Raw genomic sequence first — 19,196 nt, forward strand, 5'->3', positions numbered from 1 at the left:
GAAAGAGAGAGAGAGAAAGAAAGAAAGAAAAGAAAGAAAGAAAGAAAGAAAGAAAGAAAGAAAGAAAGAAAGAAAGAAAGAAAGAAAGAGAGAGAGAGAAAGAAAGAAAAGAAGAAAGAAAACACCATGTAGAGTTTAGTATCTCTATCACTAATTATTTTGTTCATTCTCTGTTATGGCTTAAAAAAGAGAAGAAAATATTTTTCAATCTTTTAACCCTAATTTTGACATTGACCGCCCGCTTTCTCCACCCCAGGGGCGATCTTCTTCTGTCCACTGTGTGACATCATTTAAATATCCAACCAGGCCACATCTTTTGGGTCCCAGACCTCTGATTGGTTGTCCTTGGTTTTCTCATTTTGTTCTGTTTTTATGTTTTGTTCTGTTTTTATGTTTTGTCTTGTTTCACGTGGCCCTCTCTCAGCTGGCAGAAACGGAACCACACCTGCGTGAGTGTTTGCATGCCACAGCCCTGTATTTACGGAGGGATTGAGGAACCTCCCAGGAGGAAGCGGAGGCAAACTCCCCTTTCCAGGCCCTGCTGCTCTCCTCCTCCACAGAGCAAAGCCACTTTCTTCGCTTCAGGGGTGTCCATGGATGCCCGTGGCCATCGTTTCACCCTTAAACGCAACAGCCTCCTCATCCGTCGTTCTAATACCGCTTTAGTTTTCCACCAACTTTCGCAACCTGAGCGTGTCAGCCGGAGCCTTAGGAGCCGGTTACTCAAAGGGACTGTGGACCTTCAAATACAAACAAAATGCAACAAACAAAAATCTTCAGCAGCTGACCTGAAGCAATATGCAGACAGCAGCCCTTGGTTTCATTTCGTCGCTTGCCTATGTCTAATCCTAGCAGCACAGACTTTAACGGTGATACATTCCCTGTGTCTACTAAGGGAAGGCCGTTCCTCTCATTGTTTGTTTGAAAACTATAACCTTTAAGCTTGGATATAGGGAAAGAGAAAGGAAAATTTCAATAATTGGAATCGTGTGTTTCTAATCTTGATACTCTATCTAACCCTTGGAGGAATATTTGTGTGGGTCAAAGTCACATGTAAAAATACCTTGGTTTTGTGAAGGTTCAACTTTAAAACACTGTGAGTCAGAAAAAGAGAAATCCTCTTCATTCATAATGTAGGAAGCTACCCACTGGGGAAATAAGTGCTTTTAAATATTTAGTATGATTTAATCATGGATTATATAATCATTCTTTTTTGATCAAAAAATTGTCATTCATATTTATTCAGGTATCAATCCCAATCTTACTTTAAAGAAGCTGAAGGCAAAGAAATAGCTGTTATGACACCAGTTATAAAGAAGAAAGTTTGATCCATGAATACAGTTTCAGTTATATGTGAGTTTTCATTTGAAAAAGGTTGATTCAGCTCTCTCCATATGCCATGGACTTGGCAAAGTTGTTGTTGTTGTTGTTTTTTTATATATATAGTATCTGATTTTTTTCCATATCAACCTTAGAAAATAGTTATTATCATCACCATTTTAAAAAATGATTTAAAAAGTTATAACTTCTAGGAAAGTTGCCCAAGGCCACATGGCTAATAAGGACTGGATATGGGTTTTGTCACGTAAGGTGCTATGCTATGCTAAAAATGTCTAAAATGTTGGTTTATCTGTTCTCACTTGCCAACTGTGTTAAAGCAGGGTCTTGATAAATTTCTAATAGCATTTCTTACTTTCCTTCTTTCTTTCAGTATTTATTTATTTGTTTCCTTAAGTATCTACAATATAGGAAACTCCTCAAAGTCAGGCTAAAATCATAACTTTACAAGATTATTTTCTTATTTTATTTCTCTTTTGGTGAGACCTAGAAAAAAAAGTATTCTTTCAAGTTATTATTTTGCCTACTTTGAGGCAACACATGATTCTTTTTTTAAAAAAATTTCATCACAAAATTCTGGGTAGCTGGGATTTAAATACTACTTGGCATAATGACTGATCACTTTTTAATAGAGCCTCATCTGCTTTGTGAAATTAGTTCTGAATTCTGAAAGCCTGCTGTCATTATACACGTAGAATCATTTTTGTAAAATGTACAATTGTTTGTTGCTTTTGTTCTCCTGATTTATTTATTGACTTAGTTTACCAATTATTTATAGTTAATATTTTATAAGAGATTTTATTCTGAAACACAGCTTTCTTCTCTGGTCCTATTTCTAATGAATATTAATGATATAATGTGTGTGCCATTTTAAGCCTGTTTTCTCATCTGGTAGGATGACATATTGACTTACATGGTTTTATCTAAGAGCCCAGGAAAATCATAAGAGTTAAAGAGTGCGTATTTTGCATCTTACATTACCGTAGATAAGGGATGGAGATATAGACATGCATAAGACACAATCCAGTATTTACTTTTTAATTGTAAATATGCTAAAATTTTAGAGAGACAAATATACATCTAGATACATTATTATTAAACTGTGTGGAAAGATCAATATCAGTCACAAAATTCAGTCAAGATAGAGACAAGAAAGGATCCTGGGTACACATCGAGAGGGAGATGATTGATAAGTGAAAGGAAGGAAGCTGTGATGATTGAATATTAGGTGTTAACTTGATTGGATTGAAGGATGCCTGGATGGCTGGGAAAGTGCTGTTTCCTGGGTGTGTCTGGAAGGGTGTTGCCAGAGGAGACTGACATTTGAGTCAGTGGACTGGGAGAGGAAGACCCTCCCTCAGCGTGAGTGGGCACCATCCATGCTGCACGGCTGGAACAAAGCAGGCGGAAGAAGGTGGGAGGACCTTGCTTGCTGGGTTTTCTGGCTTTCATCTTTCTCCCATGCTGGATGCTTCCTTCTGCTCCTCCTGCTCTTGGACATCAGACTCCAGGTTCTTTAGCCTTTGTATTCTTGGCCTTACACCAATGTTTGCCGGGGGCTCTCAGGCCTTCTGCCACAGACTGAAAGCTGCACTGTTGGCTTCCTTGCTTTTGAGAGTTTTGCACTGGGACTGAGCCACTATAGACTTCCTTCTTTCTGAGTCTACAGGCAACCTGTCATGGGACTTGGCCTTGGGATCATGTTAGCCAATTCTCCCTAATAAGCTCCCTTTTTTATTACATATATCCTATTAGTTCTGCTCCTCTGGAGAATGCTGACTAATACAGAAATCCAGAGTTTCTAATCCCAGGTACAATTAATAGAATGAGCAAGAAATAACATTCTGTGTGAAACTATAAGTTTCCGGCACATGAAATATAACACAGTAACTGCAAATAAAGTTGTATAAATAATATCAGTGGTTTTCACTTAATTAGCACTTACTAGGTTTCAGGGCTTTGGATTCATTCTATTTGCAAAGAAATTATACAATGAAGGTACAGTTATTACGTGCCCATTCAACGGAAGAAACAGGGATATAGGTAATTTCACACAGCTGTGAAATGTGCTAAATATTAGAATACATTCAGCTAAATATTATCATCATATCCAAGCAGGCTGACACTTGATTAATTTTCTCAACCTGACTGTTCATTATCACTATGTAAAAGAGTATATATGTGCTTCAGCCCCTCCCAGACCAACTAAGTTGGAAATCCTAGAAGTAGGACCTCGGCAACTGAAGGTTGCATTCTTAAGCCTTACATTGCCCTAACTCTCTGTATGGAGACCCTTGGCTAACATATTTAGACTCTAGGATGTTTTGTCAGAATAGCAGGTTACTCAACTAAGAGAGTGAAAATGCACTGATTGATGTTTTGTAAGAGCATTGTGGCTGCACTATGGAGAATGAATGGTAACGAGACAATATTTGAGGCAAGCCAAAGTGTTGTGTGTTTATTCCTCTAGTTGAGGTAGAGTTGATTAAGGAGAAAAATGGGATAGTTTTGCTGATGGAGGAATAAATAGGATCAATTGGAGAAATGTTTGGAGACTGGTAGGCATGCCTTGATTGACTGGTTTCAGAGTTGGAAAGACAAAAGAATGATTTCAGAACTCTCATTGGGTGAAAGGTGAATGGTGGGTTACACGTCTGTCCAAGACAAAGACACATAAATAGAAGCAAATTCAGGAGGAAAATGATGAGACCTTTTGTGTTTTTATAAATTTCGAGTCACCTACATATATTCAAATGGGTGAGTCTCGGATATATCTAGTGACATACATTTGCACAGAGGGATAAGTTAAGCCTGAGAGTAATTATTTGACACTCATCATTACAAAGATAAAGGATTGTTTGGGATCACCAAAGGAAAGCACATGGATTCAGAAGAACAGGGAGGAAGTCAACCATCTGTTATCTGTGCCCTTATGCCTCTTCCTCCATCAAGATCCAGATTCCTATGGTACAAATTTAATAACAAGAAGTTATGAGAAGTTTCTGGTACTCAATCTATTGTTTAATATCTATTAATATGTAGACATCCGTGGCTATTCTAGTTTTTTAAGGTCATTCACTTTGTTAAATGAAATTTATGGAATTATATTGAATGTTTAAAATTTGTAAATAGTTTTAAAATTGTGTCCTTTAGATATCTAAATATACTAAATTAAGTCAGGTAGAAATTATTGTGACCTTCCTCTTTATGCCCTAAAATGCCCATTTGAACATTTTTTTTTAAACCCATACAAGCTTCGCACAGTGGCAGTACCATAGCCAATAAGGGTTATCTGAGGTGTAATTATTGCATGAAAATGTTTCCCAATACTCGGTCATGATGACTTGAAATAGAGTCAACAGTGGCAATCTTTGACAGTCTCTACAGAGACCAAACTTTAAAGAAAAACTAATAATGAAGTAATAAAACCCCACACAGGTACAATAAACACTACACATGTGCAAGGTGCATATTCAGAAAAGAACGAAGGAAGACCAGGAGAGTGCACTGCAATAGATCCTACTTTCAAATAGAGATGATCAACAACAGAGTCAATGAGAGACTAAACGGTGTCCATTTCATTTTCGACAAGGAGGATGTTTCTGTTCTTAGGGAGGGCAGCTGCAGGTGGCTAACGGGTGGGCATTGAAGTCCTGGATGCTGCTGTCACCACAGTGACTCACACCAATAATACAGCGACAACAGAAACATGGGGAACATAAAGACCTCAATCCGGGCCGGGCGCGGTGGCTCACACCTGTAATCCCAGCACTTGGAGAGGCCGAGGCGGGCGGATCACGAGGTCAGGAGATCGAGACCATCCTGGCTAACATGGTGAAACCCCGTCTCTACTAAAATACAAAAAATTAACCGGGCTTGGTGGTGGGCACCTGTAGTCCCAGCTACTCGGGAGGCTGAGGCAGGAGAATGGCGTGAACCCGGGAGGCGGAGCTTGCAGTGAGACGAGATCGCGCCACTGCACTCCAGCCTGGGCGATAGAGCGAGACTCCTTCTAAAAAACAAAAACAAAAACAAACAAACAAAAAACCTCAAGCATATGCTGTTCAGATACCTGCAAAAGAAGCGGCACAGTCAGGCAGGCAGGGAAGGTAGAAATATCAGCCCATGATAGGAGAGACTTGAGTACTTGAGTAGTAAAAACAGTCTGAATATTATCAGTTTGGAAGCAATGTAACTGGTTGCTAAAATTAGCTAATATGTAGCTTGTATGTGAGGAGCATGGGTGTGAAGTTGACTTCATAGGAAAAGAATGGACTTAGTATCCCCCTAATACAGAAACTGTAGAAAAAGGCCAAATAAGCATATTTGGTGAAAACAGCTACGTTTCTTATACCTCCAAATCTATTGCCAGCCAAAAATCTCTGCTCAATAAACAAATTTGCATAGAATTGTAACTACAATTTGTTACAATTGATATCATTTTCTTAATGGGTCTTGAAATCCTACAATGATTTTATTAATCCTATATTTATCAACGTTAATTTATAAATCATTTACTTTTCATTTTAAGAATATTTTGTGTTATGTTTAGGAATAACTTGATAATAGTTGGATTGTGAAAGGCAGTAATTAAGGTAATTTCACATATTATATGACAGGTTTGTCTTTCAATGCCAGATAAACTGGGAATTAAAAAATAAATTTTAGAATATGTGCCTTTTAATTTGAAAATAAATGTTTAAAATCATTGAATTCGTTATGAGAAATTGAGGTTTCTATATTTAGGAGTTTCATATGCTCTATTAGCTGGGATTATTAAATTACTTGGGATACTTTTCTAATAAGGCATGTGAACTGTTTAAGATGAGAGTTACATATATGAAATTTCAAAAATGGTTAAAATATTTAAAGACGTGGACAGGCATAGTGGCTTATGCCTGTAATCCCAGCACTTTGGGAGGCCGAGGTGGGTGGATCACTTGAGGTCAGGGGTTCAAGATCAGCCTGGCCAACATGGAGAAATCCTGTCTCTACTAAAAATACAAAAATTAGCCGGGCATGGTGACAGGCACCTGTAATCCCAGCTACTCAGGAAGCTGAGGCAGGAGAATCTGAACCCAGGAGGCAGAGGTTGCAGTGAGCGGAGATCACGCCATTGTACCCTAGTCTGGGGACAGAGCAAGACTGTTTTGAAAAAAACAAAAAGATACGCAATCGAATTATTTAAACCCTTCTTAACATTTTTGTATAGAGTGTGTATGTTTATCAATAACTTTGTAAACAGAATAATAAGGCTTTTAAGTCAAAACAGCCTCAAATTTTTTTTTCTGTGCACTAAAATTACCCTTAAAATAACCTGAACTCAACGTTAACTGTAAAATGTATGAAGGGCAATTTACACAAACAAATCCTAATCCTGAGGCTGTTGGATGGGACTAGGTCATTGAGGCAGACCTCTCCCCAGTTGAAATGTCAGAAGTAATCAATGAAGGAGCTGAGACCATCAGGAGTGCTCTTAAAAGCACTATTCCTGGTGCGGAAAAATAGAGAAGCACAAGATCTCTATTGCAAAAACATCAGTGGTGTGCTAATGCCACCAGTGTTTGCTCAAAGCAACAGATTGTTAAATTTCTGAGTAAATTGTAAAGCATTAGCAGCATGAAATGATCCATTGTGGGAGAATTTACGTCAAAGAAATTGACGAATACCACAGATCAAGGTTGTTCTTCCAACTCCTCTCTGACAGCTGGTGGATAAACAAGCATCAGTACATAGCAGAATAGAGTTTTACAAATTCTGAACACATACGTCTATAATATATCACTTCATACTCTTTATTTTTCATTTTTTTACTTTTATTTTATTTATTTATTTATTTATCTTTATTATTATACTTTAAGTTCTAGGGTACATGTGCACAACGTGCAGGTTTGTTACATATGTATTCATGTGCCATGTTGGTGTGCTGCACCCATGAACTCGTCATTTACATTAATTATATCTCCTAATGCTGTCCCTCGCCCCTCCCCTCTCTCACAATAGGCTCCAGTGTGTGATGTTCCCCTTCCTGTGTCCAAGTGATCTCATTGTTCCAATTCCCACCTATGAGTAAAAATGTGGTGTTTGGTTTTCTAGTTCTTGTAATAGTTTGTGAGAATGATCGGTTTCCAGCTGCATCATGTCCCTATCAAAAGACACAAACTCATCCTTTTTTTATGGCTGCATAGTGTTCCATGGTATGATTGTGCCACATTTTCTTAATCCAATCTGTCACTGATGGCATTTTGGGTTGATTCCAAGTCTTTGCTATTGTGAATAGTTTGCAATAAACATACGTGTGCAAGCGTCTTATAGCATGCATGATTTATAATCCTTTGCCTATATACCCAGTAATGGGATGGCAGGATCAAATGGTTATTTTTAGTTCTAGATCCTTGAGGAACGTCCACTGTCTCCACCAATGGTTGAACTAACCTTTTACAGTACCACTAACAGTGTAAAAGTGTTCCTATTTTCTCCATCATCTCCCCAGCACCTGTTGTTTTTGATTTTTTAATGATTGACATTCTAACTGGTGTAAGATGGTATCTCACTGTGGTTTTGATTTGCATTTCTCTGATGGCCAGTGATGATGAGCATTTTTTCATAGGCGTGGCAAAGGACTTCATGTCTAAAACACCAAACTATGGCAACAAAAGCCAACTTGACAAATGGGATCTAATTAAACTAAAGAGCTTCTGCACAGCAAAAGAACTACCATCAGAGTGAACAGGCAACCTACAGAATGGGAGAAAATTTTTGCAATCTACTCATCTGACAAAGGGCTAATATCCAGAACCTACAAAGAACTCAAACAATTTACAAGATAAAAAAACAACACCCATCAAAAAGTGGGCAAAGGATATGAACAACACTTCTCAAAAGAAGACTTTCATACAGCCAACAGACACATACTCTTTATTGATGTGATTCAGGAGTATATACCAAATGCACTGGGAACAGACCTGCGCAGGGAGGAGTGCAATGGTGGTAAGGGTTGCAACACAAGGTGATGGGAAGTGTTTGGGTTATGAGGGCAGATCCCTCATGAATGTCTTGGTGCTGTCCTCCCAGCTCTTTTGAGTCTGGATTAGTTCTCATGGAAGTGGACTAGGTCCCAGGAGAAAGAGTTGTTATAAAGCCAGGTGGCCTGCTTTGTCTTTGACCCTCTTCTGTACCAAGGTGTGAGGCAGCAAGAAAGCCCTCACCAGAGCCAGGGCCATGCCCTTGAATGACCCAGCCTGCAGAACCATGAGCTAAATAAACGTACTTTTAAAATAAATTACAGACTCTCAGGTATGCTGTTGTAGCAACACAAAACAGACTAAGACAGTGATACAACTGAGATTTGCACTCAGGGAATTGAACTCTAATCACTGAGCTCTGCACACAATTAGACACACATGTGTATTAATGCATACATATAATAGCACAGCAATATACACTTCTCCACTCTGCATTTGTGGTTTATGACACATAGTAAATTAAAAAATGGCTCTGAGCATAGAAGCTTCCATATCTCCCACCCTCTTATCCCATCTGTGAATCCCAAGTTCAGGGATATTAAATTGCTTTTGGAGCTGCATCTATCACCCAAATATAAGAAAAGCCTGTATCTTCAAGAGTAATAGTCAGTTGTCACTGAGATTTGTGGAGCATGGATTTGCCATTTCTTTCCTATTAAAATTAAGCTGCTCCTGACAAGAAAGAGGCCCAGAAAGTGGGGAATGGTAACATGAGCATCTGAGAGTGAAATCTTTTCACAGAAGCAGATGTGGACTGCTGCTTACTTCTTCAGCTCCAAATCTGGGATCAGTGAAGCAAATGTAAAACCCACGTGACTGAAAACGAAGTTGTTTCTTGGGTCCTGTGGTTCTTGGTCAGTTTACCTTCTCTCCACTTTTCACAGCCTTCTCATGTTGTTTATTTGTTTTTTTTTTTTTTTTTTCAATAGATATGTCTAGGGTTTTTAGTTGTACTTGTAGGGAAGAATAACGTAAGTCAATTCCATCTTTCCAAAAGTGGAAACTCAGTGCTATTTATTAATTTATTTATTTATATTTACAATTGTATCTAAACCATCTCCAGAATGAGTTTGCCCAGAGAGCAAGTATAGGTAGGGAGAGAAGAGGCTAGTGAATTGAACCATTGAGCAACTTCCTTGTTTAGAACAGGTACCATTGGCTGGGCACAGTGGCTCACGCCTATAATCCCAGCACTTTGGGAGGTTGAGACAGGAGGATTGCTTGAGCTCAGGAGCTCCAAACCAGCCTGAGCAAAAGAGTGAGAACCTGTCTCTACTAAAAATATAAAAATTAGCTTGGCATGGTGGCAGGCAACTGTGGCCCCAGCTACTCAGGAGGCTGAGGAGGGAGGATTGCTGAGCTGGGGAGGCTGCAGTGAGCCATGATCATGCCTCTGCACTCCAGCCTGGGTGACAGAGTCAGACCCTGTCTCAAAAAAAAAAAAAAAGTACCATTGTGATATGGTAACAATTTCTCTTTGAGAGGTATCAAGAGTGCTAGGGCATCATCAGAAGCAAGATTTGTTGTTAATTGGTTGAGGGGGATTCTCCCTCTTTCTCCACTGAATAATCTCATCATGAGAAACTTAATGCTTCTCTTTCCTGTTTCTTTGGGCAGTGTATCTGGCTATAGTAGGAGCGTGGGGTTTCCCTAATGCTTCATCTTGTATAACTGAACAACGTTACCGAGACAGTATATTTTATGCAGCAATCATAAGGAATTTCCCAATGAAGCTTGCAGTAAATGACAGAGGAACCCTGCTCTAGGATGACTCCAGAAGGGGGCTGTTTGTGGGTCAAGAAGCCACTGCACTTTGAGCTGCAATCATTACTTCCTTCCTTTATTCCAAAGACAAACCAATGGCTGAGCTCACGACAACCTGCACCTGTGTCTTCAGCTGGACCTGCAGGGAGCCCAGCCACAGAGATCAGGATCTTGGAAGGGCAGGGAAGTGTAGGTGCAGCCGTGAGTAAGTGGGGGCAGTACCGGGAGGAGAAGAGGCCTTCAGGTTCAAGGTGATCATTACATTCTGTAAGATCTGTGCTGTCAGGGAGAGGAGGCTTCAGCTCCTCCACCCCTTTCATTTTAGTGATGCAGAAACTGAGACCTGGAGATGAACAATGAATTAACCAATGTAATGGAGTTTATTTTCTACAAAGAATTCAGAATGATTTTCAAAAACAATTCAGATCATGTTGCTCCTCTCCTCAAAGTCTTCCAATTGCTTCTTAACTCCACCAGGAAAACATCCAAACACCCACAAGGCCCAATGTGAGCTGTGCCTTCCTATCCTGCCTCCCTCCATCCACTCTCTCTGGCACTCTCTCCATGCCTGCCATGGGGCTGTGTGCTCTGAGTGTAGCCAAGCTTGGCTCTGCTGCATGGTCCCTGCACTTGCTTCTGCCTCTTGCCAGAAGGGAGGATGGACCAGATTTTCTTGCAGTCGTCTTTTGTGTCAATTAGAAGTCAATTTAATCATCACTTTTTATGAGACGCCTTCTGCAAACCTTCAGCAAAACGAATAGCTTCATGATGTTTTATCTTCTTATCATGTTTTAATTTTCCTTTTATTTTGTGTTTTGTTTTGCTTTGCTTGGTGCTTTGGTTAGGGATTTTCGTTTTGTTTTGTTTTCTTCTGCAGCTGGAATAGAAGCTTTTAAGAGTGGAACTGATGTCTTTCTATTCATTGCTGTTATTGGGACATATTGGCCAAATATGTGCACCATAAATATAGGTTGAATAAATGTCAGGAAGACATCAAAAGCTGAGTACCAATATTGTCCCACCCCCAGTTACTGGGCGAGAGTGGGAGAGCTGAAAGACCACAAATTTGGTGGAATGTATACTGCTCGGGTAATGGGTGCACCCAAATCTCACAAACCACCACTAAAGAACTTACTCACGTAACCAAACACCATTTATTCTCCAATAACCTATGAAAATAAAAAATAATTAAAAAGGTTAAATAAAAAAAATTCACAGTACAGACTTTGGAGGAAGACAGGCATGAATTGGAATCCAAGTGATACTCTAAGCAACTGTGAACTTGTTCCTATTTTTCCTTTTAAAAAACAATTTTAAACATATGAAAAGTTATAATAGTAAAAATATGCATGAGTCATTTTCACCCAAATGACTTAAATGTTAACAGTTGACGCCGTCTGCCTTCTCATTTTTTCTCTTTCTAATATAGGTACTCTCTATGTGCATTGTTTTTCCCTCTGAGTCATTTGAGAGTAAATTGCAGAAATTATGCTTCATTACCCCTAATATCTCAATGTCTATTCTTATTTAAGAAGGAAATACACTTTCTTACATAGCCACACTACAACCATCAAAATAAAAAATTAACACTGATACAATACTTCTGTCTAATCAACAGACTCCATTACAACTTCACCTCCAGCACCTCCAGTGTGTTTTATAGGCAACACCAACAATTAAGCAAAATAAACAAGTCTCTCTTCCTTCTTTCTTTTCTTTTATTTTCATTACGCACAGGATTTTTTTAATTTAACCTTTTTAAATTTTTTTTATTTTCATAGGTTATTGGAGAACAAGTGGTGTTTGGTTACATGAGTTAAGTTCTTTAGTGGTAATTCGTGAGATTTTGGTGCACCCATCACCTGAGCAGTATACACTGAACCAAATTTGTGGTCTTTTATCCCTCACCCCCTTCCCACCCTTTCCCTCTGAGTCCCCAAAGTCCATTGTGTCATTCCTACGCCTTTGCATTCTCATAGCTTAGCTCCCACCTATGAGTGAGAACATATGATGATTGGTTTTCCATTCCTGAGTTACTTCACTTGGAATAATAGTCTCCAATCCCATCCAGGTTGCTGCAAATGCCATTAATTCATTCCTTTTTATTGCCAAATAGTATTTCATTGTATGTATGTAGGGGTGTGTGTGTGTGTGTGTATTTCTTTGTATGTGTATATATATAGTGTATATATATACTCGTTGATTGATGGGCATTTGTGTTGGTTCCATGTTTTTGCAATAGTGAATTGCACTGCTATAAACCTGCTATAAACATGCGCCTTTCTTTTCTGGTCCAGGATCATGGAAGTCAAGATCATGAATCACCTTTTGTCATCACATCCCTTTAGTTTCCGTAAATAAAGAACTTCAGTCCTTTCTCTATTTCATGACCTTGATACTTTTAAGAACAGAGGACAAGTACTTTGCAGAATATCCCTCCATTCAGACTTTTCTGATGTCTTCTTGTAATTAGATTTAGTTTTCCCATCATTGTCAGAAATGGAAAATAGGGTTGTATTCTTCCCAATGTAGTATATAGCACGGAAGTCGTGACAGCGCATTCCATCATAGCAATAACTTTTACCAGCTCTCCCATTATGGGAGTTGCTCATTTTTATTTCCTGCGTAGAATTGTTGTCTGCCAAGTTTCTCCATTAAGAGGATAATTAAGGAAATATTTTGTACTCATTAATGAAGTAGTAATTAACAAGTATCCTATAGGAAGATAATTTTAAATTACATAAATATCCTATTTCTCATCAAATATTCACCTGTTAATTTTAACATGCATTGATGATTCTAGTCTTCTTCAATTATTAATTTGTTAGCCAAACAGTTATTTTCCCAGTTCCATCAGTAATCTTTCTACATTTACCTGTTAGCATTCCACTATTAAAAAGCTTTATTTTCTCCTTATTTATTTATTAATTCCTTATTTATAGCAGAAATTCTGCTTATTCAAAAACTTATATACCATGACTGGCTTGGCACAGTGGCTCATGCCTGTAATCCCAGCACTTTGGGAGGCCAAGGCAGGCAGATCATCTGAGGTCTGGAATTCAAGACCCAAGATCTGGCCAACATGGTGAAACCCCGTCTGTACTAAAAACACCAAAAATTAGCCAAGCATGGTTGTGTGTACCTCTAGTCCCAGCTACTTGGGAGGCTGAGGCAGGAGAATTGCTTGAACCCAGGAGGTAGAGGTTGCGATGTACGGAGATGGTGCCACTGCACTCCAGCCTGGGTGACAGAGTAACACCCTGTCTCACACAAAAAAATCAAAAGTTCTATACTATTACTATCATCATTAATTTTGGTGTTCAAAGTGCCCCTGGCCAACATATCCCATCAACTTCATCTCTATGTTCTTACTATGTTTTCGGCATTTCCTGACTTTCTGGCACAATAAGATGGCTCCGGTTCATGTTCTAAATTGATTATCCCACCTTGGGAATCAATCATCTCTTTTAGGAGCCTTTCATTTGAAAGAGGCCCTTATTTAGAAACCATGAACTGGGTACTAGGTATTTTTATTGCTATTGAAATGTCAGTGTTTCTAGGTCCTGCCAGTAAACAAGAAATATACGCAAGTCTGTGCGTATATCTACACACACAAACACACAAACACACACATGCCCATTTACATAGATGTATATCTATATTAAAAATTATGTGTATGTGTTCATACTGGCAGATCCCATTCCAGTTCAACAACCCAAAGTTTATTATAGGTTTCTTCCCTTCCATGTTTATATCTCTGTTATTCAGAGACCTGGCTTTCATTTTTTCCCAATGCATTTACTTATTTGCCGATTCCTGCTGTGTATCAGGCTGAATAATGACCGACAGAAATATCAGGTCCTAATTCTGGGAATCTGCATATTATCCAATGTACAATATTACTCATTTTACCTTACATAGAAAATGGTCTTTGCAGACGTCACTAAGTTAAGGATCTTGAGAGGGTGAGGCAACCCTGGATTATCTGGATGGGCCTTGTATGAAATCATAGTGTCCTTCAATGTGGACTTAGAAGACAGGGGAAGATAGAGAGATTTGATGTAGACAGAGGAGACGGTGACCACAGAGGCAGAGCGTAGAGCCATGCAGCTGTAAATCAAAGCGTGCCAGCAGCCAACAGAAGCTGGAAGAGGTGAAAAACAAATCCCCCCCTAGAACCCTGGAGAGAACACAGCCTTGGCAGCATGTGATTTTGGCCCCTCCAGAACTGAGATCATAAATCCCTTTTGTTTTAAGCCACCAAGGTTGTGGTTATTTGTTACAGCAGCCACAAGAAACTAATAAACCCAAGAACAGAAAACCAAACACCGCATGTTCTCACTCATAGGTGGGAACTGAACAATGAGATCACTTGGACTCGGGAAGGGGAACATCACACACCGGGGCCTATCATGGGGAGGGGGGAGGGGGGAGGGATTGCACTGGGAGTTATACCTGATGTAAATGACGAGTTGACGGGTGCTGACAAGTTGATGGGTGCAGCACACCAACATGGCACATGTATACATATGTAACAAACCTGCACGTTATGCACATGTACCCTAGAACTTAAAGTATAATGATAATAAAAAAAAAAAAAAAGAAAGAGCTCAAAAGACAAAAACAGTGTCAGAGGATGGCAACTTATGATCAATACACATAATATGTACAAAATACATATGAGCTTGAACATATAAAGAAAATGCATTACCAATTGAAATATAAAGTATATTCTAAGTTAAAAATGCCAACTGAATATGTATGTATGCTTTTACACACATCTGAATGCATAGGTACATGTAAGCATACAAAAAGTTAGGAAAAATATCCATATTAATTACTTAAAAGGGAAAAATAAGTTATTTTTATTTTCTTTTTTATAATTTTATATTTTCTTTTTTAAAAGCAAGGATGCTTTACTTTAAAATAAAAAAAGGACTATATTAAAAGTAGCTCTTCAAAAAACTTCCGCTATTTTGCTCTAATTTTATAAGTACCTATTTGTTATCTCATAAAGAACTTAAATGCGTCATTTTGAAGTATTTCATAGCCAAAAAAATCCAAACCTTTGCAATATTTTTGGCTTAAGGTCCCTCAAACTGACATGAATAACCACTAAAAGACTAGTGACTTAAAAAAATACTATTAAAAATAAGAACTGTCAAAAATATTCTCCTTGTTACTTACTTGTTTGTTTCCTTAAATTAGAAGTCTTATCTGGAAATAAAGGACCAAGCCAAGAAGGTTCGACTTTTCCTATACAAAACCCTCCAAGGCAAATGCTATTGTTGGCCACGTCCAGGGCCAGCCTCCTTAAGAGCAAGCTGATGATCTGGCTGTCGCCTTTCCCAATGCTTATCGTCAGCGCTTTTCGTACATCTTGTTCACGAGATCCACTATTCAATAAGAGTTCCACCAATTTGGGACTGCTCTCTTTCTCACATACCTGTTAAAGAAAAAAAAAATTAAGTATATTAAAAATCTATAGTTTTCTTCCTTTTAGGAGACTGGCAAATCAAACTTCATGTGATTTTTCTCTACATCTCCAATTTAGAATTAAACAAAATAAAATAAGACAAAACTGATCCTTGAATAGATTGGGAAAATAAGATGATATTAATGCCGTAACTGTCAGAATAGCATGAATAATCTGCCACATGCCAGTCAGTTATCACGAAAGAGACAATATTATATGGAGACAAAGTTCCATAGGTTTGGCATCAAGATCTCTGTTTACATCCAGACTCCACAAAGTATGTACATTGCTTACACTTTCTGAGCTTCTGTCTTCTCACTATAAGATATCTGGGAAACCAGTACCTTAACACAGTAAATAGTACTGTCCTGTCTTTATTTGTGTCATAGAATAACTAAATGGGGACTTAGCTATTGTAAAATTTATTAATGCCACATTTAAACAACAATCATTACTCATGTCTGGTTTTCCTGATCTCCTCAGGACAAGCATCTGAATTTCCTCAAAGATATACCTTGTCTCTCAGTCCTCAACCTTCCTCTGAATGCTATGTTTTCAGAGCATGTGCTCACGGTGGGTTAGCACGCGAGGTGCTATAAAAACTAGAACAACTGAGCAAGCCAGGAGAAGCCTTAGCAACCTGAAGCACTGCACACTGGCCCTACTCAGGAAGAGCTTTGGAAAGGAGCTAGACATTAGCAAGGAGCTATCAACTAGAAGACAAAAATAACAGGTAATAGAAATAATATCCATCAGTTACTGTGCTAAATTCTGTACACATGTTCATTCATGTGGTTGGAAGGCACCAATTAAATGCCCACCAGTCTCCAAGTACACTTACCTTCAACCCATACTCAAAGCACTACAGAGGTCTGATCAAGTCACCGTCCTCTTTAAAAACCTTCTAAAATGCCACTGCTCCGGACATTCTTCCAAACACAGCAGGTAATTTTTCAAACCTCATTATCTTTTGTGCTATTTCTATTACACTGGGATTACAGGCATGAGCCACTCTGCATGAAGCTAGGACTACATGTGTGTGCCATCATACATGAGTTTTTGCTTGTTGTTTTGTTTTGCAGAAATGGAGTCTCACTATGTTTTCCAAGTTGGTCTCTAACTCCTGGCTCAAGTGATCCTCCCACCTCAACATCCCAAAGTGTTGGGATTACAGATGTGAGCCACCATGCCCAGCCTCTTATTATTTTTATTCAGACTTCACTATACTTTTTCCACTGTGACTTGATGAGTTTTACCTTGAGGTTTTTATCTACGCATTTGCATATCCAGTATTAACCTTTCATATTCTTCTCCACCAGTCATGTACATTCCATTATTAAATTTTCTGCAGAAAGCCTAACACAACTCCACCCGTGCACTAGATACTCCTTCAACATGCAACCTCTTGGTAAATGAATAGTCTTCATTACCTTATTTTGCTCTGGCACAAATAAGGTACATACAATAAATTCATCCACAAGATTTAATCAGCAGTTATTATTTGCTAGGTATAAATAACCTCTGACAACTGGGATAAATTCTTTAAGTCTAATACATAATCCTTGGATTTAAGATTTTGTTTTGAAAAGAAAAGATACAAATAAGCATATGAAGGCCAAAAGAATATGGAAAGAGAAATAAAGTAAAAATCCTGTTGTATAAGAAGATTTGGATAAATGGAAAGAAAAGCAGAGATGATTTACTGTGGGGAATGCAGTAAAGTTGTATCAGGTGCTTTTAGGTATGTTGTTTCCTTAATGTGGACTTAGAAGGGGAAGTTTCTTTTTAGTTCTTCAGTATTTTCAATTAACATTGATGCAATAATCTGCATGCAAAAGATGCACCATAAAAATGTATTATATTATTGATGGAAAATTTAATTATCTTTAATATAGTAGAACTACTATTTTAATTTTTGCTTGCTTAAAAGAAATTTGACTAAATTTAAATAATTAGATTATTTATGTGATTTTAATGCATAAACATAATGGTGCATGAAAATGGGTGACACGTTCTGTTTCTTTTTATATTGATTACTAATTAGTATTGACTTAATCTTTTTTTTTTCTTTTTTTTTTTTTTTTTTTTTGAGGCAGAGTCTGCAGCTTCTGTCGCCCGGGCTGGAGTGGCACTGGCGCGGATCTCAGCTCACTGCAAGCCCGCCTCCCGGGTTTACGCATTCTCGCTGCCTCAGCCCCGAGTAGGCTGGGACTACAGGCGCCCGCCACTTCGCCCGGCTAGTTTGTATTTTTAAGTAGAGACGGGGTTTCACGTAGTTTAGCCAGGATGGTCTCGATCTCCTGACTCGTGACCGCCCGTTCTCGGCTCCCAAAGTGCTGGGATTACAGGCTTGAGCCACCGCGCCCGGCCAGACTTAATCTAACAGTCAACAACTTGACTTCAATTCATAGGCAAGTGGGATATTAAATACAATAAGGCTTAAAAAGTAACTTATTGGCAAACGTAGTACTTTACTGATTATTTACTGATAATAATACTGATTATTAAATACTGAAATTTAATATTTGTTAAAAATATTAAATTTCTAAAAAATAGACATAGTGCTACCTGAATGCTAGTATAAACTCTAACACTTATACAAATAATACAAATCTGAAATATAAGCAATGAACTTAGTATTTATTGAATACACACTGTATGTAAAGCAATGAGCTAGATATTCTGAATTATACAAAGACGAACACTGTACATGGTTATTTTCACACAACTCACCAAGTATACAAGAGATATGTATATATTTTCATGAACTGACAGAAGAAGTAAATCTTAATTTTGTTTGGAGGTGTGGGGAGGGCTTTATTAAAGAAAGGCAATTTGAATTATATTTTGAAGGAAGAGCAGAACAATCAGACAGATATGTGTTTGCATGGTTCAGGAGGGAAGAGAGAAGGAAAGAAAGACCACAGTACTATACAACTTTGGCCAATAGCAACTCATGTCAGTGTAAATGGCACCCACAAAAGTGTGACATTCACAGCCTGCAGAGCCATGTGTGGTAGCCCTCAGAGAACTCTGTAGGCGAAGAAACTAAAACCATGGAAAAAAATGGTTAAAAAATTATCAAAACATTAGAACTATGTGTTATGTGGAGTGTATCTGGAGAACAAGTTGTAGAGATGCCTACTAAGGGACACATTTGAAAAGTTATTTATCAACTTAACAAGATAAGCCAACAGATGAAATGAAAGATTAGACTGGATAACACCTAAAGGACCCTATTACTTCTGGAATTCTATAAATCTAAATCCCTACTACAAGACACAAGCAATTACAATAAACTGGTAAATTTCCATAGTGAAGAATAATATGATGTAAGTAAGAGATACACAGCTACACTTGATAAGAATAATGAGCAAAGACACAAGTGAGGCCTTTAATATTTACCTGACAAATTAAAGAAGTTCCGTCCTTTGCTTGATTGGCATCTGCTCCCAATAGAAGCAAGCATTCAGCCATGATGCTGTTATTCTGATCACACGCTCTCTCTAGCATCACATTTTTTAAGTCATCATCCATAGCTACTTTTGCAAAACACTTGCAACAGAGGTTTAGAAACTAAAAAGAGTGGAAAT

General features: G+C 38.3%; 1 protein-coding gene across 1 annotated transcript in view; it reads right to left on the minus strand.

The window, feature by feature from the left end:
* Nucleotides 1-478: 478 nt before the first annotated feature.
* Nucleotides 479-19,196, minus strand: part of LOC108539701 (leucine-rich repeat serine/threonine-protein kinase 2-like) — a 73,379-nt gene continuing 54,661 nt past the window's right edge. The window contains exons 18-21 of the mRNA XM_017888587.1: nt 19,009-19,179; nt 15,315-15,573; nt 10,221-10,440; nt 479-740 (exon numbers count right to left, since the gene is read on the minus strand). Of these exons, the coding sequence (XP_017744076.1) occupies nt 479-740; nt 10,221-10,440; nt 15,315-15,573; nt 19,009-19,179 (912 nt within the window). The remainder of the gene's footprint in view (nt 741-10,220; nt 10,441-15,314; nt 15,574-19,008; nt 19,180-19,196) is intronic.

Source organism: Rhinopithecus bieti, unplaced genomic scaffold (assembly GCF_001698545.2).
Source record: "Rhinopithecus bieti isolate Rb0 unplaced genomic scaffold, ASM169854v2 scaffold_18282, whole genome shotgun sequence".
Taxonomy (NCBI): Eukaryota; Metazoa; Chordata; class Mammalia; order Primates; family Cercopithecidae; genus Rhinopithecus; species Rhinopithecus bieti.